Genomic DNA, 25,115 nt, shown 5'->3' on the forward strand with positions numbered 1-25,115 from the left:
TCGAGACTGTCTGGGAGACATTGTAACCATGAAAGGCTGGTGATAGCACACATCACTGACTACAGCTCAGCGTTCAACACCATAGTCCCCTCCAAGCTCATCACCAAGCTCGGAACCCTGGAGACTGAACACCTCCCTCTGCAACTGGATCCTGGACTTTCTGACAGGCGCCCCCTGGTGGTGAGGGTATGTAACAACACATCTGTCATGCTGACCCTGAACATGGGGGCCCCTCAGGGTTGTATGCTTAATCCCCTCCTGTACTCCCTGTTCATCCACAACTGTGTGGCCATGCACAACTCTACCATCATTAAATTTGCTGACAACACAGTGGTAAGTCTGATCACCGATGACGATGAGACAGCCTACAGGGAGGAGGTCTGAGACCTGGCAGTGTGGTGCGAGGACAACAACCTCTCCCTCAACGCCAGCAAGACAAAGGAGCTGTGCGTGGACTACAGGAAACGGAGGGGGTAGCTTCCACATCGACGGAGCTGTCGTGGAGCAGGATGAAAAGATTTGGCATGGCCCCTCAGATCCTCAAAAAGTTGTACAGGTGCACCATTGAGAGCATATTGACTGGCTACATCACCGCTTGGTATGGCAACCGCCTTCAATCGCAAGGCGCTACAGAGGGTGGTGGGAATTGCCCAGTACATCACTGGGGCCTATCTCCCTGCCATCCAAAACCTCTATACCAGACGGTGTCAGAGGAAGGAAAATTGTCAAAGACCCCAGCCACCCATGTCATATACAGTGGCGAACCCCCGCAAGGTTCGATCACGGCAAACGGTACCGGAGCACCAAGTCTGGGACCAAAAGGCACCTGAACAGCTTCTACCCCCAACCCATAAAACTGCTGGACAGTTAATCAAATGGTTACCCAGACTATTTCATTGATCTTTGCATAGAGTCACTGACTCTCTTAGACTGACTCTATGCACACTCACTGGACTCTACCCACACACTCACTCACACTACACTGACACTCCAACACACACACATGCATATTGATGCCACACACACACACCCATAAACACACTTTCATGCTTCTGCTACTCTGTTTATTATCTATCCTGATTGCCTAGTCACTTTTACCCCTAAAGAAGTACTCAGCTACCTCATACCCCTGCACATTGAGTCGGTACTGGTACTCCTTGTATATAGCCTCGTTATTGTTATTTGTTGTGTTACTAGTTTATATTTGCTAATTTTCTTACTTTTTAACTCTGCATTTTGGGAAAGGGCTCATAAGTTAGCATTTCACAGTAAAGTCTACACCTTCTGAAATTCACCAAATGTGACAAATACATATTTTCTGTTGTTGACACTAACACTGTCTGAAGTTACAGTTTTTTTGTGTCCTGTATACGGATCATTATGCAATATTTGTTCAGGATTCAGACGGAGAGAACATTTTGAAAAAAACTAACTCAGATAAAACAAGTGAATCTGTTTTGTTTCTAAGAAGTTTCAACAGTGACATGAATCAAAACAGGAAATTGTGGCTGGCCCTTCAGTCATTTTCATCTCTCTCTCCCTTTCTCTTTCTCTCTTACTCTCTCTCTCTCTTCTCCCTCCCCTCTCTTTCTTTCTCTCTCTCCCCCTCTCTCTCTCTCCCCCAGGCCCAGAAGAGGAAGGAGCGCGAGGAGCAGCTGGAGGATGTGATTCAGGCCTATGAGAAAATCCACATGGAGAAGAGCAACCTCCAGAGAGACCTGGACAAAATGGTCAGATACCTCCATCCCATACCTTCATCCCTGCGTCCCTCCACCCTTCATCCAGCCATTTCCCATCCCTGCATCCCTCCTTCCTTCCTACCTTCCATCCATCCACTTCGTCATCACTGCATCCCTCCCTCCATCCAGCCAATCTACGATAAGTCTGCAAATGTTCCCAAAATGCTTTTTGAACATCCATATTATGATATTAAATATTCTTATTAAAACTTAATAGGATAGTTAATTATTTATTGAACACTTTCCCTAAGTTTCAATGATGACAGGTTGTCTACAGTAGAGCCTTGCCTAACCCCAAGCAGCTGTTCAGAGGCCCTATATCAGTAGAGGGTTTCTCATGATTAATTATGAGGCCATGCTTCTACCCCAGCCTGTGTGTTCTACCTGGTTACAAGCCAGATTCAAGCCCAATAAAGCAGAGATCCCCAACAATACTTTAGAAATTACTTCCCCAAAAATGATTTAAGACAATCGTGTCTGAAATTGACTGTCTGTCACATTTTGGATGTGTTCCACAGGATATTAGATCAAGTGTGTGAAAGAGGTTGATTGTAGAAACCACCTACCCTGAAACCATTTACTGGAAATGTGAGGTCCTATAAAATGACTTTACACTGGCTAAGATTTTAACTACATTACTGTTCAAAAGTTTGGGGTCACTTAGAAATGTCCTTGTTTTTGAAAGAAAATCAATTTTTTTTGTCCATTAAAATAACATAAAATTTATCAGAAATACAGTGTAGACCTTATTAATGTTGTAAATGACTATTGTAGCTGGAAACAGCTGATTTTGAATGGAATATCTGCATAGGTGTACAGAGGTGTAATGAGTACGAGTGGAGACTGGCAGCTTCATTAACTAGTACCCGCAAAACACCAGGCTCAACGTCAACAGTGAAGAGGCAACTCCGGGATGCTGGCCTTCTAGGCAGGGTTGCAAAGAAAAAGACATATCTCAGACTGGCCAATAAAAAGAAAAGATTAAGATGGGCAAAAGAACACAGACACTGGACAGAGGAACTCTGCCTAGAAGGCCAGCATCCCGAAGTCGCCTCTTCACTGTTGACGTTGAGCCTGGTGTATTGCGGGTACTATTTAATGAAGCTGCCAGTTGAGGACTTGTGAGGCGTCTGTTTCTCAAACTAGACACTCTAATGTACTTGTCCTCTTGCTCAGTTGTGCACCGGGGCCTCCCACTCCTCTTTCTATTCTGGTTAGTGCCAGTTTGCACTGTTCTGTGAAGGGAGTAGTACACAGCGTTGTACGAGATCCTCCGTTTCTTGGCATTTTCTCACATGGAATAGCCTTCATTTCTCAGAACAAAAATAGACTGACGAGTTTCAGAAGAAAGTTCTTTGGTTCTGGCCATTTTGAGCCTGTAAATGAACCTACAAATGCTGATGCTCCAGATACTCAACTAGTCTAAAGAAGGCCAGTTTTATTGCTTCTTTAATTAGAACAACAGTTTTCAGCTGTGCTAACATAATTTCAAAAGGGTTTTCTAATGATCAATTAGTCTTTTAAAATGATAAACTTGGATTAGCTAACACAACGTGCCATTGGAACACATGAGTGATGGTTGCTGATAATGGGCCTCTGTACGCCTATGTAGATATTCCCCCAAAAATCTGCCGTTTCCTACAATAGCCATTTACAACATTAACAATGTCTACACTGTATTTCTTATCAATTTGATGTTATTTTAATGGACAAAAAATTTGCTTTTCTTTTAAAAACAAGGACATTTCTAAGTGACCCCAAACTTTTGAACGGTAGTGTTGTTATACCTGCCATTATGTATACCATATATCAAACCCTAACCAGGACACTAACAAGCATTTGGTCTTGCACCCAACTTTCCACTAGTCTGATTCCAGATCTGTATGTGCCTTACCCAACTTCCCTGAATATCATTGTCAAAGCCATATGTTTGTGTTTCTGTATCTGATCCCAGACCAGTCTAGTGGAGAAACACGTAGAGCGAATCCTAGGTCTGGAGTCTGCTCTGAGACAGAGGGACAACTCGCTACAGAAGTTCAACACCCAGCTACACAGCAAGGACATCCAATACCTGCAGCTGCACAGCCCAGACAATCACAGTGAGTCTCTATTAAGGTGGCACAAGCCTTGAAACCCTTCTCACAGACTATTGTCTGCTGACGCTTGCAGGATTGGATTAGTATTTTAATTTCAATATACTTTAGTCCAGGATCTGATTTAAAATATGATTAGTCAATGTCCTCATAAAAAATAAAGAAATTGGCAGCTATACTACCTCCAGAGCTGGCCAAATTCAAATGGGATGGACCCCAATCCTGTTTGTTCCAGTAGTTGGGTTTCTCTGTCTTCTTTTTCCTATTCCTAGCATATCTTGCTGAGTTGACCGGGGTGTTCTTTTTAATGAGCTGTGGTCCTCAACTAACTGGTTAAATAAAGGTTAAATAAAGGTTAAATAAATACATTCCTCTAAGGACCACTCGCGCCAATTTTCTTCTTTGGGATAATGGCATTCGCAACAATTATATGTGCATTCGCAACAATTATATGTGCATTCGCAACAATTATATGTGCATTCCGCCACCTAATGTGCAGGTGTATAATAAAGATCCCCAAAATGAAACAATCTGGGAAAAAAATATATATAAAAATGTATGTATGTATGTATGTATGTATGTATGTATGTGTGTGTGTGTGTGTGTGTGTGTGTGTGTGTGTGTGTGTGTGTGTGTGTGTGTGTGTGTGTGTGTGTGTGTGTGTGTGTGTGTGTGTGTGTGTGTGTGTGTGTGTGTGTATGTCCCTTTTTCAGGACCCTGTCTTTCAAAGATAACGGTCGTTAAGACACTAACAGCTTACAGACAGTAGGCAATTAAGGTCACAGTAATGAAAACTTAGGACACTAGACAGGCCTTTCTACTGACTCTGAAAAACTGCAAAAGAAAGATGCCCAGGGTCCCTGCTCATCTGCGTGAACGTGCCTTAGGCATGCTGCAAGGAGGCATGAGGACTGCAGATGTGGCCAGGGCAATAAATCAGCAATAGGCTGAGAGAGGCTGGACTGAGGGCTTGTAAGCCTGTTGTAAGGCAGGTCCTCACTAGACATCACCGGCAACAACGTTGCCTATGGGCACAAACCCACCGTCGCTGGACCAGACAGGACTGACAAAAAGTTATCTTCACTGACGAGGGGTGATGGTCAGATTCACATTTATCGTCGAAGGAATGAGCATTACACCGAGGCCTGTACTCTGGAGCGGGATCGATTTGGAGGTGGAGGGTCCGTCATGGTCTGGGGCGGTGTGTCACAACATCATCGGACTGAGCTTGTTGCAGGCAATCTCAACGCTGTGCGTTACAGGGAAGATATCCTCCTCCCTTATGTGGTACCCTTCCTGCAGGCTCATCCTGACATGACCCTCCAGAATGACAATTCCACCAGCCATACTGCTCGTTCTGTGCGTGATTTCCTGGAAGACAGGAATGTCAGTGTTCTGCCATGGCCAGCAAAGAGCCCGGATCTCAATTCCATTGAGCACGTCTGGGACCTGTTGGATCGGAGGGTGAGGCCTAGGGCCATTCCCTTCAGAAATGTCCGGGAACTCACAGGTGCCTTGGTGGAAGAGGGGGGTAACATCTCACAGCAAGAACTGGCAAATCTGGTGCAGTCCATGAGGAGGAGATGCACTGCAGTACTTAATGCAGCTGGTGGCCACACCAGATACTGACTGTTACTTTTGATTTTGACCCACCCCCCTTTGTTCAGGGACACATTATTCCATTTATGTTAGTCACATGTCTGTGGAACTTGTTCAGTTAATGTCTCAGTTGTTGAATCTTATGTTCATACAAATATTTACACATGTTTAGTTTGCTGAAAATAAACGCAGTTGACAGTGAGAGGACATTTCTTTTATTGCTGAGTTTATATACAGTGCCAGTCAAAAGTTTGGACACACCTACTCATTCAGGGTTTTTCCTTATTTGTAGTATTTTTTACATTGTAGAATAATAGTGAAGACATCACAACTATTAAATAACACATATGGAATCATGTAGTAACCAAAAAAGTGTTAAACAAATCTAAATATATTTGATATTTTATATTCTTCAAAGTAGCCACCCTTTGCCTTGATGACCGCTTTGCGCACTCTTGGCATTCTCTCAACCAGCTTCAGCTTTTCCAACAGTCTTGAATGAGTTCCCACATTGCCCTATCCCATCTGGAGGAATATCTATGTAAGAATGCTGTTCATTGACTACAGCTCAGCATTCAACACCAAAGTACCCTCCAAGCTCATCATTAAGCTTGAGATCCTGGGTCTCAACCCCGCCCTGTGCAATTGGGTCCTGACTTTCTGACGCCCCCCCAGGTGGTGAAGGTAGGAAACAACATCTCCACTTCGCTGATCCTCAACACAGGGGCCCCACAAGGGTGCTGCTCAGACCCCTCCTGTACTCCCTGTTCAGCCATGACTGTGTGGCCATCAACTAAATCATCAAGTTTGCAGACAACACAACAGTAGTGGGCTTGATTACCAACAACTACGAGACAGCCTACAGGGAGGAGGTGAGGGCACTCGGAGTTTGGTGTCAGGAAAACAACCTCTCACTCAACGTCAACAAAACAAAGGAGATGATTGTGGACTTCAGAAAACAGCAGAGGGAGCACCCCCCTATCCACATCAACGGAACAGCAGTGGAAAAAGTGGAATGTTTTAAGTTCCTTGGCATACACATTACAGACAAACTGAAATGGTCCACCCACACGGACAGTGTGGTGAAGAAGGCACAGCAGCGCCTCTTCAACCTCAGGAGGCTGAAGAAATTTGGCTTGTCACATAAAACCCTCACAAACTTTTACAGATGCACAATTAAGAGCATCCTGTCGGGCTGTATCACCGCATGGTACGGAAACTGCACAGGCCTCAACCGCAAGGCTCTCCAGACGGTGGTGCGGTCCGCACAACGCATCACCGGGGGCAAACTACCTGTCCTCCAGGACACCTCCAGCACCCAATGTCACAGGAAGGCCAAAAAGATCATCAAGGACAACAACCACCTGAGCCACTGCAGGTTCACCCCGCTATCATCCAGAAGGTGAGGTCAATACAGGTGCATCAAAGCTGGGACCGAGAGACTGAAAAACAGCTTCTATCTCAAGGCCATCAGAGTATTAAACAGTCATCAGTAACACAGGGAGGCTGCTGCCTACATACAGACTTGAATCATTGGCCACTTTAATAAATGGATCACTAGTCACTTTAAATAATGCCACTTTAATAATGTTTACCCCTCTTACATTACTCATCTCATATGTTTATACTGTATTTTATACCATCTATTGCATCTTGCCTATGCTGCTCGGTCACCGCTCATCCATATATTTATATGTACATATTCTTATTCCATCCCTTTAGATTTGTGTGTATTAGGTAGTTGTTGTGGAATTGTTAGATTACTTGTTAGATATTACTGCATTGTCGGACGTAGAAGCATTTCGCTACACTACGCTACAAATTAACATCTGCTAACCATGTGTATGTGACCAATAAAATTTCATTTTATTTGACATATGCTGAACACTTGTTGGCGGCTTTTCCTTCACTCTGCGGTCCTACTCATCCCAAACCATCTGAATTGGATTGAGGTTGGGTGATTGTGGAGGCCAGGACATCTGTTGCAGCACTCCATCACTCTCCTTCTTGGTCAAATAACCCTTACACAGCCTGGAGGTGTGTTGAGTCATTGTCCTGTTGAAAAACAAATGATAGGCCCACTAAGCACAAACCAGATGAGATGGCATATCGCTGCAGAATGCTGTGATAGCCATGCTGGTTAAGTGTGCCTTGAATTCTATATAAATCACTGACAGTGTCACCAACAAAGCACCCCCACACCATCACACCTCCTCCTCCATGCTTCACGGTGGGAACCACACATGCGGAGATAATCCGTTCACCTACTCTGCGTCTTACAAAGACACAGCGTTTGCAACCAAAAATCTCAAATTTGGACTCATCAGACCAAAGGACAGATTTCCACCGGTATAATGTCCATTGCTCGTGTTTCTTGGCCCAAGCAAGTCTCTTCTTATTGGTGTCCTTTAGTAGTGGTTTCTTTGCAGCAATTCGACCATGAAGGCCTGATTCACACAGTCTGTTACTTGAACTCTGTGAAGCATTTATTTGGACTGCAATCTGAGGTGCAGCTAACTCTAATGAACTTATCCTGTGCAGCAGAGGTAACTCTGGGTCTTCCTTTCCTATGGTGGTCCTCATGAGAGCCAGTTTCAGCATAGCTCTTGATGGTTTTTGAGACTGCACTTGAAGAAACTTTCAAAGTTCTTGAAATTTCCCAAATTGACTGACCTTCATGTCTTGAAGTAATGATGGACTGTCGTTTGTCTTTACTTATTTGAGCTGTTCATGCCATAATATGGACTTGATCTTTTACCAAATAGGGCTATCTTCTGTTTACCACCCCTACCTTGCCACAACACAACTGATTGGCTCAAATGCATTAAGAAGGAAAGAAATTCCACAAATTAACTTTTAACAAGGCACACATGTTAATTGAAATGCATTCCAGGTGACTACCTCATGAAGCTGGTTGAGAGAGTGTACAAAGCTGTCATCAAGGCAAATGGTGGCTACTTTGAAGAATATAAAATATAGTTTTTTTTTTATTTTGTAGCCAGCAGCATACCACCCTGCATCCCACTGCTGGCTTGGTTCTGAAGCTAAGCAGGGTTGGTCATGGTCAGTCCCTGGATGGGAGACCAGATGCTGCTGGAAGTGGTGTTGGAGGGCCAGTAGGAGGCATTCTTTCCTCTGATCCAAAAATTATCACAATGCCCCAGGGCTGTCCTGTTTAGGGTGCTGTCTTTCAGATGGGATGTTAAACAGGTTTCCTGACTCTCTGAGGTCATTAAAGATCCCATTGCACATATTGTAAGAGTAGGGGTGTTAACCCCAGTGTCCTGGCTAAATTCCCAATCTGGCCCTCATACCATCACGGCCACCTAATCATCCCCAGCTTACAATTGGCTCATTCATCCCCTGGAAACTATTCCCCAGGTTGTTGCTGTAAATGAGAATGTGTTCTCAGTCAACTTACCTGGTAAAAAAAAATAAACACTTTTTTGGTTACTACATGATTTCATATGTGTTATTTCATAATGTTGATGTCTTTACTATTATTCTACAATGTAGAAAATAGTACAAATAAAGAAAAACCTTTCGATGAGTAGTTGTGCCTGAACCTTTGACTGGTACTGTGTCTATATAATCTATCAATAGCAACATTTTTATTAAACTACGTCAGCCTGCTTTTCTAACAACATTCTAATCAGGTCTCTACTCAGGCTCAGAAGGATCCTGTGAGGGCGGGACATTTTCTGGCGACAGTAGTCCAAGCAGTGCTTCTGCCGTGAAGCGTTGGAGACCCAAAAACGTATTGGCTGCAGATACTGTGCAATGATGTCCAGCTTCTTGGACTTCTTGTACAGTCCAGTTAATAATAGTGGTTATAAATGCTACAAAATCCACCTTCATTACAATTAGTGTATCCAGATCACTTGATTGACCTACAACATTTGCAACTGGTTGCGGTCCGTCCACTGCCATATCTTCTTCAGCACTGTGGCCTCTTGCCCCTTCAACTTTCTTCACCACCTGTAGGAGATGTGCTGTACAGCCCTGATCCTTGACACCTCAACCTCTTTCACCCCCTCAGGGCACTCTGGGAATTCAGAAATATGATCCCAGCCACATTTGCAACATTTTACATTCACAGACTCCTGGGGGCAAACCTTTTACACATCTTGCATTGCATCGGGTTTTTCACGAACGCTCTCACGTGGTATCTTATATATCCCATCTTTACATAGGTTTGTAGATACTCTTCATCAAACATCAATAATACAGATAAACTTTGCTCCTTTTCCCAATTCTTCATACAGGTCAAGTGGCGTGCATCTATGGCAACTGTCGGATGCATGGTGCTCTTGACAGAAATGTTCTTTCTTGCCTTGCATTGGTATAGTGTGAGTGTTGTCTTGTTATTCTTCAGCACTGTTGTGGAGTAAAACGTCTGTGCAGGTGCCTTATTTTGTGCAGAGGGAGAGAGCTCCCGTCTCACTTTGTTCATTGTGCCGACTAAGCTTGTTTTATTTCCAAGCAACTTGTTTGCCATTGACAGTGAAGTGAAGAAATTGTCCATGGTGACATTTTTCCCTTTGCCAACGTAAGGTCCCTCGAGCCTCATCACCACATTCTCCGACAATCACTCACCTGCTGTCTGATGTGGATCTTTTCCAAAACGGCGTCCGTTCCTCACTCCTATCTCACAGTTTCATTTGGTGGTGGCGCCGGCTCCTGCTCAGTGAGCACCGTTCAGGCTTTTTACCACTTAGGGCTTGGAGGTGAAGGTTCGGGCTGAGGCTCAGAACCAGAAGAATAATCATCAGAGATGTCGTGATTCATTTCTTCCCCACCATCTGAGTCATTTTCATTCAGATCTCGTAGCAGCGCTAACGGAGCATGTGCATCCATTCGTCTTGGTCTTCTTGCCACTGTAAATTACATACACTCTCACTGTGTACTCCAAGTAGACCAGAGTAGACTGATTGGGTGGACTGATATAGGGTACATAACATTTTGAGATTATAATTAGAATATAACAATAAAATAGAATGGCCTGCCTTGTTCCTCATTCGCAATAGGTAATTACATAATTAGGCATTGTCCACTTCCCCTTGCTCATCAACTCACCCATTCACCCCCTTTCTACGCATCATAGTTTACTTAATTTATTTAATCTGTTGTTATATGTGTGAAATTACTGTCGGGAGAAAAAGTAGAGCGGGCCCTACTGTCGGGAGAATGAGCAGAGCAGGCCCTACTGTCGGGAGAATGAGTAGAGCGGGCCCTACTGTCGGGAGAATGAGCGGAGCAGGCCCTACTGTCGGGAGAATGTGCGGAGCAGGCCCTACTGTTGGGAGAATGAGCGGAGCGGGCCCTACTGTCTGGAGAATGAGCGTAGCGGGCCCTAATGTCGGGAGAATGAGCGGAGCGGGCCCTACTGTCGGGAGAATGAGCGGAGCGGGCCCTAATGTCGGGAGAATGAGCGGAGCGGGCCCTACTGTCGGGAGAATGAGCGGAGCAGGCCCTAATGTCGGGAGAATGAGCGGAGCAGGCCCTACTGTCGGGAGAATGAGCTGAGCGGGCCCTACTGTCGGGAGAATGAGCTGAGCGGGCCCTACTGTCGGGAGAATGAGCGGAGCAGGCCATACTGTCGGGAGAATGAGCAGAGCAGGCCCTACTGTCTGGAGAATGAGCGGAGCAGGTCCTACTGTCGGGAGAATGAGCGGAGCAGGCCCTACTGTCTGGAGAATAAGCGGAACAGGCCTGTCGTGTCTTTAGCTATGCCGGATTAAGTGATATGACAAGCTATTCTATAAAATCCTTTCTCTGTAATTAATATTACCTGATTGAGCTAATCATGTAAATGTAATTAACTAGAAAGTCAGGGCACCACGAAAGAGTGTTTATAGAGCTGTTATCTTCCGAATAAACTCTGAAAGACCTAGTAATATTTTACATCAATAGCAGTCAATATTAATCGTCACCTTATTTCAGTCTCATCTGAAAGTTGTAAATTCTTGGTTATCTTCACAAACCCTGGCTAACAAGTTGAATCAGCAATACAAAATTGGGTTTAATTATTTATTTACTAAAATACCTAACTAATCACACAGAATTACATATACACAGAATGCAAATTATGTCATACAGAAAACGTCCCTGGTGGACGGAACCTGTATGATGGCTTGTTACACAAAGAGAGTGGGTTGGGCTTGAATGAAAGAGCGGGAAGACTGAGGAACAAAGGGAGAAGCTAAGCTTTCGTAAATACAGTATCTTATGCATTCTAAATTACCGCCCATTTGGAAAAGGAAAATGCAATAAATATTTACTCTGAGCTGCGCTTCGGTAGGTTGGTCGTAGATGCTGGCCGTGTTGGCCAACAGAGATCTTCCTGTCCTTGGAAGAATATCTCTGGTGGTAAATTGGATACGTTGTAGTATCTTCGTTGTGTGTTAGACTGGATACGTCGTCCGTCCTTTCCTAGCCCACGTTTACAGCTGCTGTTGCTAACTCAACGGCTAGGAGGTCTCACTTCTTTAGTGAATAAGAGTTCAAAGTTCATACCATTCACAACCAAGGTTGGCTTAGTTCTGTAGTTGACATGTTAGTCCTTTTTAACGTATGGACCGTCGTCCTATCGTCCTTGGAACAGGAGGTTACATTTTCGTCAAGGGCTTATATAGTGGAGGGAGAGAAGGGTGTGTTTCATAGTTTATTCTTTGTGGAACCCAGATCACGCCGCACGTTGGTCCGAGTATGCTTCCAGTTCGTACGACGAGCATGACAGAATATCCCACCACACCAGGACCAAGCAGCGTGCCCGGGAGGAGAAGGTATCCTGGGCTTGGGAGGAGATAAAGGAGGAGAAGACATTCTGGACTTGGGAGGAAATTATGGCTGGAGACGAAAGCCTTCCTTGGAAGCAGACGAACGGAGAGAAGGGAGGACAGCGACGACGCCAGGGTTCGCGGCCATGTAGAAAGCCCAAAAGACAACACCATTTTTTTTTGGGGGGGGGGCACATGGGGTGGTCAGCGGAGCCGGGGAGTGAGCCAGTGACAACATGGGAGGAGATGGAGAGGTGGTCGGTCGACCCAAGGGGAGGGATACCGGAGAATGGAGTTGGCTAGGAGTATGCGGCAACGCAGGCATTTGGAGGAGCGTGTCACCAGTCCTGTACGTCCTGTGCCTGCTCCTCGCACTCGCCCTGAAGTGTGTGTCACCAGTTCGGTACCATGTGTGCCAGCTCTACGCACCAGGTCTCCAGTGCGCCTCCACAGCCCAGTACGTCTTGTGCCAGCTCCTCGCACTTTCCATGCCAGGTGTGTCATCGAACCAGTACCATTGATGCCGGTTCTACACACCAGGTCTCCAATGTGCCTCCACAGCCCAGGAGATCCTGTGCCAGCTCATCGCACTTGCCGTGCGAGATGTGTCATCGAACCGGTACCATTGATGCCGGTTCTACACACCAGGTCTCTAGTACGTCTCCACAGCCCAGTACGTCCTGTGCCAGCCCCACTCATCAGGCCTACAGTGCGCCTTCACAGTCCAGAGCTTCCGGCGACGGTTCCCAGTCCAGAGCTTCCGGTGACGGTTCCCAGTCCAGAGCTTCCGGCGACGGTTCCCAGTCCAGAGCTTCCGGCGACGGTTCACAGTCCGGAACCTCCTGAGACGGTCCACGGTCCAGAACCTCCTGAGACGGTCCACGGTCCGGAACCTCCTGAGAGGGTCCATGGTCCGGAACCTCCTGAGACGGTCCACGGTCCGGAACCTCCTGAGACGGTCCACGGTCCGGAACCTCCTGAGACGGTCCGCGGTCCGGAACCTCCTGAGACGGTCCGCGGTCCAGAAACTCCTGAGAGGGTCCGCGGTCCAGAACCTCCTGAGAGGGTCCACGGTCCGGAACCTCCTGAGACAGTCCATGGTCCGGAACCTCCTGCGACGGTCAACGGTCCGAAACCTCCAGCGACGGTCAATGGTCCGGAACCTCCAGCGACGGTCAATGATCCGGAACCTCCTACGACGGTCCACGGTCCGGTACCTCCTGCGAAGGTCCACGGTTCGGCGCTTCTAGACACGGCGTCCAGTCCCGCTCCAAGGCTGGAGCCTTCCACTTGCCGTGCGAGATGTGTCATCGAACCGGTACCATTGATGCCGGTTCTACACACCAGGTCTCTAGTACGTCTCCACAGCCCAGTACGTCCTGTGCCAGCCCCACTCATCAGGCCTACAGTGCGCCTTCACAGTCCAGAGCTTCCGGCGACGGTTCCCAGTCCAGAGCTTCCGGTGACGGTTCCCAGTCCAGAGCTTCCGGCGACGGTTCCCAGTCCAGAGCTTCCGGCGACGGTTCACAGTCCGGAACCTCCTGAGACGGTCCACGGTCCAGAACCTCCTGAGACGGTCCACGGTCCGGAACCTCCTGAGAGGGTCCATGGTCCGGAACCTCCTGAGACGGTCCACGGTCCGGAACCTCCTGAGACGGTCCACGGTCCGGAACCTCCTGAGACGGTCCGCGGTCCAGAAACTCCTGAGAGGGTCCGCGGTCCAGAACCTCCTGAGACGGTCCATGGTCCGGAACCTCCTGCGACGGTCAACGGTCCGAAACCTCCAGCGACGGTCAATGGTCCGGAACCTCCAGCGACGGTCAATGATCCGGAACCTCCTACGACGGTCCACGGTCCGGTACCTCCTGCGAAGGTCCACGGTTCGGCGCTTCTAGACACGGCGTCCAGTCCCGCTCCAAGGCTGGAGCCTTCCTCTGCGCCGGTGCCCAGTCCAGGCCCGGCGGCCAACTCAGCTCCATGGCCGGAGCCTTCCCCTGCGCCGATGTCCAGTCCAGGCATGGCGTCCAGTCCCGCTCCAAGGCTGGAGCCTTCCTCTGCGCCGGTGCCCAGTCCAGGCACGACGTCCAGTCCTGCTCCATGGCCGGAGTCTTCTTCTGCGCCGGTGCTCAGTCCAGATACGGCGTCCAGTCCCGCACCAGAGCCGCCACCGATGCTGGCGGAGCCGCGAGCTGAGTGGGTACTTCGGCCCGCACCAGAGCCACCACCAAAGATGGTGGATCCGCGAGCTGAGCAGGTTCTTCGTCCCACACCAGAGCCGCCACCGACACTAATCACCCCCCCACCCTCCCTATTTGCGTTTCACTTTAATAAAATATGTGGAACCCAGATCACGCTGCACGTTGGTGTGAGTATGCTTCCAGTTCGTACGACGAGCATGACACATCCTTATCCAAAAAAACGCACTCCAACAAGCAACGATTCATCAGACTCGTTATCCACAACCATCTTTTCCTTTTTGTTCCATTCTTGGACTTCACTGTTGTCCACTCATCTTTCTCACTAACTGTACTCAACGTGCTCTCAGCTTCAAACAATACTTCTGCTACCGCCATCTCAACCTCTCTCCACTGTCCGCTGGCTAGATACCTCCCGCTCTCACCAGACTCACGACAACCAAAATTGATTTGGGGAAACAGAATTACTATTGGCCAACTCTCCCATCTTGCCCTGCTGCTTCCTATATGCTAATTAGCCAGTACCACCCACTCCAGCTGAGTGAAGCATGCTGGGTAGCAGGTCACTACTGGAGAGAACAGCTGCTATGGAGTCACAAGGACTGCACTGTGATCCCCTAGTAAAAAGGATGCAAAATGCTGATGAAATGTGTCGTTAATACGGCTCTTATTGTTGAGTCATTCCGAGGTGTATTTATGTGAAGGGTTGTCATTCAGATGGAAAGCGTTCATGATATGCTTTAGTACCATTACATGTTGAAATGTATTATTCTGTACACTACTGTTCACTACTGCCTCAACCACAGGCTGACCTGTACACATTCAAATAAAAAGGAAAGCCACTTAGTCTAGTTCTCTAACTGGCGAACCGCGGGCTGAATTTGACCCTGAATCTAGTTGATGATCCCAGCCCTAGTAATTCAGCTGTGACTTGTACATAAACACCAATGTGTGCGTTTGATGTAATTTCAGAAGTTGCGTGCAAGAGAGTGTGGGCAATATACTGTGTTAGAAAGGATTTGTGTGTTTTCTATCAGTGTGAGTTGTGTGTATGTGTTTTTTTCCAGTGTCAGTGTGTCATTGCCTGTGTGAGGTGGATGGTGAGATGAGATAGACGACTCCTCTATCACAATAGCTACTGGCTCAGTGACGGCGTCTGTATGAGCTGGTGTCCGAGGCTGTGCCCATGCACGCTCCTCCACCCAGGTGGAGAATGAAGATACGTGGAGCTCTTATCTGGCTGGAAGTCCACATCACTATCCCTTATCCCTTCGCTGCAAAGTATAAGGATGAATGGTATAAACCCTGGTATAATTAAATCCCTCTAGATTGATCATGTGTTGGTGTTGCGTTTCCCCTCCGCAGTGCTGGACTGTCCTGCGCTGACCCTACAGAACTCTCGTAGTCTAGACACTCTGTCAGACCTGAAGCTGCAGCGTCTGGAGGCGGAGCTAGAGGGGGCGCGGCACCAGGCCCAGGGGGCGTGTCAGAGGGAACAGGAAGTGAAGGCCGAGTGTGAGAGACTGCAGGAGGAGCTGAAACAGATCCAGAACAACCACATAGAGAGGGTCAGTGAACAACACACACACCTAACACACACACACCTAACACACTGGTACGTCTTACAAACTGGTACATTCTCCCTCTATTTTCTAAAGCATAGTCAGTTCTGTCTAACTCTTGTTCTCGCTTGGCTCTTGCTTCGAGCACCTGCATGCTAATCTGTTTTCCCGCTCTACTTCGGCAGGAAATGACTTCGTCGTGTGAGCAGTGTGATGTGGAGTGGATCAAGAAGGTGGGAGATGAGCAGTAAGTGAAGACAACAACCATTTACTGTGTGACACTTCCATAAGACCTGCAACCTCTTAGACTGCGAGAGAGAGAGAGACGGAGAGAGAGACACGGAGAGAGAGACACGGAGAGAGATAAGAGGGAGAGAATAGTAGTAAACAGTAACGTTTCACTAGGAGCTGTACCTGACCCATATCTGAAGGTCTAGACTCTAGTCTAGAGGGTGTAACGGTTTGGTCTGACTAAGGTAACCTTTAAGGAACTCATTAAAACCTAAATGAGCCCTTTTCCAGGACCGTCTTAAAGTTGAACTCTGCCTAGAATAATGGCCTTTCCATCACATATACATTCTTTGATGTATTACTAGTACAGTTGGCTACTAGTACAGCATAGCCGCGGGAAGTACACTGAACAAAAATATAAACGCAACATGTAAAGTGTTGGTTCCATGTTTTGTGAGCTGATATAAAAGATCCCAGAAATGTTCCATATGCACGAAAAGCTTATTTCTCTCAAATATTGTGCACAAATTTGTTTACATCCCTGTTAGTGAACATTTCTCCTTTGCCAAGATAATCCATCCACTTGACAGATGTGGCATACCAAGAAGCTGATTAACAGCATGATCATTAATGAGGTGCATCTTGTGTTGGGGACAATAAAAGGCCACTCTAAAATGTGCAGTTTTGTCACACAACACAAGGGAGAGTGCAATTGGCATGCTGACTGCAGGAATGTCCACCAGAGTTGTTGCCAGAGAATTGAACGTTGATTTCTCTACTGTAAGCCACCTCCAACGTATAGTACCAGTAAAAAGTTTGGACACACCTACTCATTCCAGGGTTTTCCTTTATTGTTATTGTTTCTCTACATTGTAGAATACATTGTAGTCCGTGCATGATAATGTCGCATGGATCTGTACACAATTCTTGGAAGCTGAAAATGTCCCAGTTCGTCAGTGGCCTGCATACTCATCAAACATATCACCCATTGAGCACGTTTGGGATGCTCTGGATCGACCTGTACGACAGGTAGTTCCAGTTCCCACTAATATCCAGCAATGTCGCACAGCCATTGAAGGGGAATGGGACAACATTCCACAGGCCCACAATCAACAGACTCATCAACTCTATGCGAAGGAGATGTGTCGCGCTGCATGAGGTAAATGGTGGTCACACCAGATACTAACTGGTCTTCTGATCCACGCCACTACCTGTGACCAACAGATGCACATCTGTATTCTCAGTCATGTGAAATCCATAGATTAAGGCCTAATTTATTTATTTCAATTGACTGATTTCCTTATATAAACTGTAACTCAGTAAAATCTTTGAAATTGTTGCATGTCACGTTTATATTTTTGTTCACTATAGTTTGGGAGAGGGGATGGTGCAATTTTTCTCATGGGGGGGGGTCCTGGAAACACTTTTTGCCCGCGCTGAAGATGTTTACGTCGGTCTGCTAATACAGGACTATTAAATGCCCAGTGCACTATTGTGAAAAAATATTACATATTGTTTTCGGAAAATAACGTATATATCAAAAAAAATATTCCGATTTTTGCACCCCTCCTTCCCACGGCTATGCCCATAAGCCTTGCACTGGATAATTATGTGAACCTCAGTCTCTTTGAATGGGGGGAACAGACTTGTGATGAGGAGCCTAGTTGTGTGTTGTGTGGTAATATATAATACAACAATAGAGGGCAGTGTGGGCACAAGAGCTTCCTGACATACAGCAGTCGTCATTTGTTGTTTCTCAGAGGAACCAAAACTCACGCTGTGGACCCCTGTTGAATACCCCTGTCCTAGACACAGTCATGCCACACACAGCTCGCCCACAAGCTAGTGCAAAACCACACTCACGACAAGTTTGAGGGGAGTGAAATGCAAACACTGTTTCGATAAGAAAGTGGAAGTAAAGTGTATGGTAGAATGGCTAAGGTTGAGTGTGCTAGAGGCCTGGGAGGGGAAGCCTACTACTTTTCTAGTCACATCTTGCTTTCCTATCCTTACTCACCAACCAACCTGTTAGCTGTAATTTTCTTTCTGAATGGCAGCTGACTTCTTGTAAGTGCTCTCATTTATTGTAAATGGCTCAGATTCATGTGGAACTGGTCATGTGTGTTGCATGTTCTGAAGAGCAACAGTTTGGCCCTCACATTTACATTTACGTCATTTAGCAGACGCTCTTATCCAGAGCGACTTACAAATTGGTGCATTCATCTTATGATATCCAACAGACCCTTATAATTGGCTTCAAATGGTCAGGAAAAATGTAGAGATTATTGAATGCCTTCATTTGATTGTGTAGATTGTTTTGGAATGAACTTGACTTGGTTGACATAATTGCTGACAATTGTAATTGCTTTGTTCAGTTCCATAGTATGGAGATCACATTTTCAATGTAAAACAAATTCAGAAAGACAAAGAGCCAACTGTAAGGAACAACACATAGTATACAGTAGATCATGTGTTATTACAGCCACTGGGAAAAAAACTGGTTGAATCAACATTATTTCCACATAATTTCATCCCAAAAAATCTATCAATGATGTTATTAAATCAACTCGAAAAAACTGATTGGTTTTGCAAAAAGTCATCAACGTAAGGGCATTTTGTCTTTTTTTCACCCAAATTTGAACCTAAATCCAATGACATGGTGATATTTTTGGTTGATTTCACGTTGAATTCATGTAAATTGGCTCCTCAACCGAAACTAGACATTGAAGTCTGTGCCCAGTGGGTAACTTCTGACACTGTGTAGGCTGTGGACATGAGAGTCGAAAGCCAGCACTCATTTAGTGCTTATCTTCATCAGAGACCTAAAGAGGGCTATGGGGCCTTATTACCTTTGCCTCTGCAACTTTACATACCAGAATTTGTCATCCATTGCTTTTTGTTATTAAATATCATTGACCAAATGGAACTTTTACTGAGAAATTATATGGTGTATGTATATGTTGAGTTGTATTTAGGATCTGCATTTCTTACAGTTGAGTGAGAGCAGACAGGCCGTACTCAATAGCAGAGCAAAATAGATGTTAGAGCATACAGGCCAAGAAACTGTGTAGTAGTTACAGAAACAGCAAGCCTACAGTCCATACGCTCTAAAATGTGCTCAGAGGTCAAATCCAGCTCATACGGCCCACACACGCACTTAATCTCCCACACACAACCAGCATATAGATTGGCTGTCATGAATTTCTTCCTCGCTATATAACAGTCATCATCTTTCCTCCTACACAGGCACATGCACACACACACACACACACACACACACACACACACACACACACACACACACACACACACACAGAAAAGGCATGCATGAAAACACATACACACACAGATGTGTATTTTTGTTCCATGTATTTGAAATATTCATTTGATTTACTTCTGAGTATTTTGTATTTTGTATTACACTGTGCTGAACTACACTCCAATGTATTTTGTAACAAGAGACTTTCGAGAGTTGCATTTTGTATTTTCAAAATACTAAATACTTTTCAATACTCTTTTTTTTATAGCGATTCACCATTTTGTGGCCCTCGTTCACCCTGCATTGGTATCAGAAGTCTGATGGCACTATGGTGTGATAAGAGTGTCTACTAAAGGAACTCAATATAAATGTACATTTAAAAATGAACAATTGCATATCATGCTGAATATGAATCTAATGAGCTCTGCCCTGAAACAAGGCCAATAATAAACCCAGTGTGCTTTGCAGTTCATTTTGGTATGTTCATTTAATACATATACAGTACATTTACATTTTGGTCATTTAGCAGACACTCTTATCCAGAGTGACTTCTAAGTCAGATAAACAACAACATATCACAGTCATAGCAAATAAAATGTGTCTATAACTGTTACTGAGAATGTTGTTGCTGTTTGGGCTGGCTTCTTGCAAATGTATTTCTGTATTTTAAAATACAATATACATGTATTTTAATTAAATACATTTCGAAATACAAGTATTTTGTAGTTTATTTTGATATATTGAGCTTGGTATTGGTATTTTGTAATTGTATTTTGTAATTTTTGCCAATCCCTGCACACACACAGACTCAAACACTTCCAAAAAGCTTTTCCAAAACGAAGGGGGATGCAGCGCATTGAAGTCTTGGCAGTGTTTATGAACCAACAGAGGTGTTCACACATAAGATATTGCACAAGGTGTTGTGAGTGAGATGTGTTGCTTTCCAAGCCATCTTTTCAAAGATTGTCAAAAGGCACAGGCGACGTTGAGACTTGTGTGAGCCGAAGTGTGAAAAGGAAGAGTTGCATATGTCAAAACAGTCAATAAATACAGTTCTGTGTGAAAAAATGGCGAGAGACTGGAAACTGTCACTCAGACATTCCCCTTGGACTGTAAAAGAAGGTAAGGGGATTTCAACTCAAAGCGAATACAGGTACTTCCATATACATGAAAGAGTTGGATAGAGGCAGTTGGGAAGAAGAGGACTGTTTTTTTCCCAATGTCATCAATGGTTTCCACAGTTCCTGTAAGTTATGGATGATCTATTGTATTTTCAGATTGTTGTGAAGGTGTTATGCATGACCCACTCTGTCTGGGTCATGCATAAATGTAGGTGTAGGCCTGTCTGAACAACTGATTCTACTGACTAACTGGTGGAACTTATGAATGAAATGTCTCTGTGACCAAAATGACAGAATTTTGTGGAATGATATCTTTTCATAAATCTTTAAATAGAAATTAAATTAATTGTATCTTAGATAAACATTGAGATGTTCCATAGCTATGATTCATTTGTGGTGGCAGCATCATTCTCCTGAAAAATAAATGGTGAAGACCGATTATGTAGGTAGGAGAACTATTGAGGGAAATGGAAAAGATTCACAATAATGACAAGTGATGACTGTAATTTCCATTATCTGATGGTTTAGTGTTTGGTGATGTTTACTGGTTAAAAAAACTCCATGCAACATGTGATATGTTTTCTATTGGTACTGCATGTGCTTCCCTCTCCCTTCTACGTACAGTGGGTTGTGAGAGTACTCATAATTTGAGACTTCTCATGGCCATATAGGATGTATTACAATTATTACAATTGCTCAATTTCTGGTCGCGCAGTTGAAGTATATGGGAAGTCAGTGTTTGTCTGACACCATATTTCTCTTATCTTCCACCATCACTATGTAGAGGAAGCGGAGTCAGATTCAAGTAAAACACACAGAAGGCTTTATTGAAATGAGTTTGAGAGTGCAGATAAGCTTTATAAGATCTGTTTGGGTACACATTGACACCGATCTTCCTCCCTCCTCCCCATTTTAAAATGTTGTATGACGTTAGTGGCGATATACCTGGTTGAAATTATAATACAGTACGTGGTTCATACATTATTGTCCATGATCTTTGTTGTTTGGCTAAATACAGTAATTGTTTCTCTTTGGGATAAAGATCAAAGATATAGGTGTATTGCATTAGTGGAGACTAACAATGTTGTCAGAGAAGGCCTGCCGGTTTTGACTAGCAAAAGTTACTTTTCGTAAAAGGTTAGGAGAACTTGTGCAGCAGGTTAGGAGAATTAACGTAGCAGGTTAAGAGAATTAGGTTATGGTTAGGAAAAAGGTTAGCTAAAATGCTAAAATTGTCCCTGACGTGACTCGAACATACACAATATACACAAAAGTATGTGGACACCCTTTGAAATTAGTGGATTTGGCTATTTCAGCTACACCCGTTGCTGACAGGTGTATAAAATCGAGCACACAGCCCTGCAATCTCCATAGACAAACATTGGCAGTAGAATGGCCTTACTGAAGAGCTCAGCGACTTTCAATGTGGCACCGTCATAGAATGCCACCTTTCCAACAAGTCAGTTCGTGGGGCTGAGGTCAGGGCTTTGTACATGCCAGTCAAGTTCTTCTACACCGATCTCGGCAAACCATTTCTGTATGGACCTCGCTTTGTGCACGGGGGCATTGTCATGCTGAAACAGGAAAGACCCTTCCCCAAACTGTTGACACAAATTTGGAAGCACAGAATCGTCTAGAATGTCATTGTGAACTGGAACTAAGGGGCCTAGCCCGAACCATGAAAAACAGCCCCAGACCATTATTCCTCCTCCACCCAAACTTTACAGTTGGCACTACGCATTGGAGCAGGTAGCGTTCCCCTGGCATCCGCCTAACCCAGATTAGTCCGTCGGATAAAAGATGAGATAAAAGATGCACTCTCTATTTTTCAATGCAGTCTGATTTACCACACCGCTTAATTTTATCATCTGTAAAATAAAATAATATTAAAACATTGCTGAGGTAGGTCAAATAAAAGGTCAAATAAATCACACAGCAAATACCAATAGGCTGCGTTTACACAGCAGACCAATTCTGATCTTTTTTCACTAATTGGACTTCTGACCAATCACATCAGCTCCAGAAAAATATCTGATGTGAAAAGATCTGATATGATTGGTCAAAAGACCAATTAGTGGAAAAAAGATCAGAATTGTCAGACTCTTTTCTTTTTTAAAGCTTCACATTTTCCATAACTAGCACCTCACGCAATAGGATGTGTGTTCATTTTCTGTCATATCACCATATTATCTACCACCATCATCAATGTTCAAGTAAATCACAAGAGTCTTATGTGAAATTTGTTTTTGAGCTCAGATAAGCTATGTTTTATCAGATCATAGGCTGGATAGCACATACACACTGCTGCCATCTACCACAACCACTGCTTTTTTGCTCTTTTTATGTTTTCAAATACCACCCGTGTTGCCTTGTAACAGAGTTGTTTGAAATAGCTGCCTCGTTATCATGGAAAATGCCTGGGTGTAATGTTGAGGCAGCTGGCTGTCTGCTTTACGTCTGACTACTTTACAATGGTGTGATTCATGTGTGATTAATATGATTGGTATTCAAAAAAATACTCTATATTATGCAATGATATCAACAATGTAGTTGGTATACAGTCAATCTGGAGATGAGAAAGGAATGCATCTAGGAACTGCTTAGATAGATGTAGGATAGATGTCAAGTGTAAATAACCATAGACATTTTGAAAACTAGAATGTATTTAGTCAGGTAACCTCAGTGGGTACACACATTTGAAAGCAATATCAGTAGAATGATTTCAAAGGGGGATTTTGATTGTTTGATTGGTTGGTTGATTGGTTGATCAACTCGGTTCTTTCCCCCTGCAGGGTGAATTTGGCACTAGCCTACACAGAGCTAACTGAGGAGTTGGGACGTCTGCAGAAACTGAGCTCCAAACAGAAAGAGATCCTGAAGAAGACCTCCCAGGAGCATCATAGCCCAGGTTAGTAACATCGCTAGAGAAGGATATATGGCCCACATTTAACAGGCTAGCCCAGGTTAGCAACATACCTTCAGAAGTTTACATCTTAATAAAAATGTATTTTAAAAAATCGTTAAAAAACGTCTTAAAAACATATTTAAAAATATCCTTTAAACCTGACCATGACGTCACAAAATACTCTATAATAACGTTGTTGCAACCAGTTTTGTCCGCTGGGAACATTTACAACTTTCAAACTGCAGCGCCTTTTGTCTTCCTCTGTCATATCAACAGCTACCTCTTTACCACAAACCCCAACCCAAAAATGTGTTTCAATGCACGCTTTTTTTTTTACAGACACTGGGAAGGGTAATGAACAAGCTATATACATACATCTTGAAAGCAGCATTGTCATGCTCACCTTACAAAACAATACTTGCTTCATTGGCCCAATTGCGTAGATATTTTTTATTTGTTGCTGTCACAGTACCCAACCTGACACACAACACACACATCACAGGATGGGAGAAGGACGGGGGCTGCTGCAGAGCAACACCCCTGGTGCAATTACAGATAAAGAGCTTTGCTCAAGGGCACAACGAAGGTAGGGAGGATATGGGACATACAGTATACTACGGCTTACAGCTCACTCCCTCAGCTTGGTAATTTTAACCGGAAAAGAGAGCAATGAACTAGACTATCAAGGAACTGGAATGTACACTACATGACCAAGAGTATGTGGACACCTGCTCATCGAACATCTCATTCTAAAATCATGGGCATTAATATGGAGTTGGTCCCCCCTTTGCTGCTATAACAGCCTCCACTCTTCTGGGAAGGCTTTCCACTAGATGTTGGAACATAGCTGCGGGGACTTGCTTCCATTCAGTCACAAGAGCATTAAAGAGGTCGAGCACTGATGTTTGGTGATTAGGCTCGCAGTCGACGTTCCAATTCATCCCTAAGGTGTTCGATGGGACTGAGGTCAGGGCTTTGTGCAGGCCAGTCAAGTTCTTCTACACCGATCTCGACAAACCATTTCTGTATGGACCTCACTTTGTGCACGGGGGCATTGTCATGCTGAAACAGGAAAGACCCTTCCCCAAACTGTTGACACAAATTTGGAAGCACAGAATCGTCTAGAATGTCATTGTGAACTGGAACTAAGGGGCCTAGCCCGAACCATGAAAACCAGCCCCAGACCATTATTCCTCCTCCACCCAAACTTTACAGTTGGCACTACGCATTGGAGCAGGTTGCGTTCCCCTGGCATCCGCCTAACCCAGATTTGTCCGTCGGACTGCCAGATGGTGAACCATGATTCCTCACTCCAAAGAACGCGTTTCCACTGCTCCAGAGTCCAATGGCAGCGAGCTTTACACCACAGCCGACGCTTGGCATTGCATATGGTGATCTTAGGCTTGTGTGCGGCTGTTCGGCCATGGAAACCCATTTCATGAAGCTCCTGAAAATAGTTATTGTGCTGAAATTGCTTTCAGAGGCAGTTTGGAACTCTGTAGTGAGGACAGACGATTTTTACATACTATGCGCTTCAGCACAAGGCAGTCTAGTTCTGTGAGCTTGTGTGGCCTACCACTTCACAGCTGAACCGTTGTTGCTCCTAGACTTTCCACTTTACAATAGCAGTGT

General features: G+C 44.9%; 1 protein-coding gene across 1 annotated transcript in view; it reads left to right on the forward strand.

The window, feature by feature from the left end:
* The window catches only part of LOC106579319 (TANK-binding kinase 1-binding protein 1), a 66,478-nt gene that overhangs the window by 34,711 nt on the left and 6,652 nt on the right, over positions 1-25,115 (forward strand). The window contains exons 4-8 of the mRNA XM_045702485.1: positions 1,626-1,730; positions 3,694-3,838; positions 15,771-15,973; positions 16,153-16,214; positions 23,371-23,486. Of these exons, the coding sequence (XP_045558441.1) occupies positions 1,626-1,730; positions 3,694-3,838; positions 15,771-15,973; positions 16,153-16,214; positions 23,371-23,486 (631 nt within the window). The remainder of the gene's footprint in view (positions 1-1,625; positions 1,731-3,693; positions 3,839-15,770; positions 15,974-16,152; positions 16,215-23,370; positions 23,487-25,115) is intronic.

This window comes from Salmo salar, chromosome ssa19 (genome assembly GCF_905237065.1).
Source record: "Salmo salar chromosome ssa19, Ssal_v3.1, whole genome shotgun sequence".
NCBI classification, from domain to species: domain Eukaryota; kingdom Metazoa; phylum Chordata; class Actinopteri; order Salmoniformes; family Salmonidae; genus Salmo; species Salmo salar.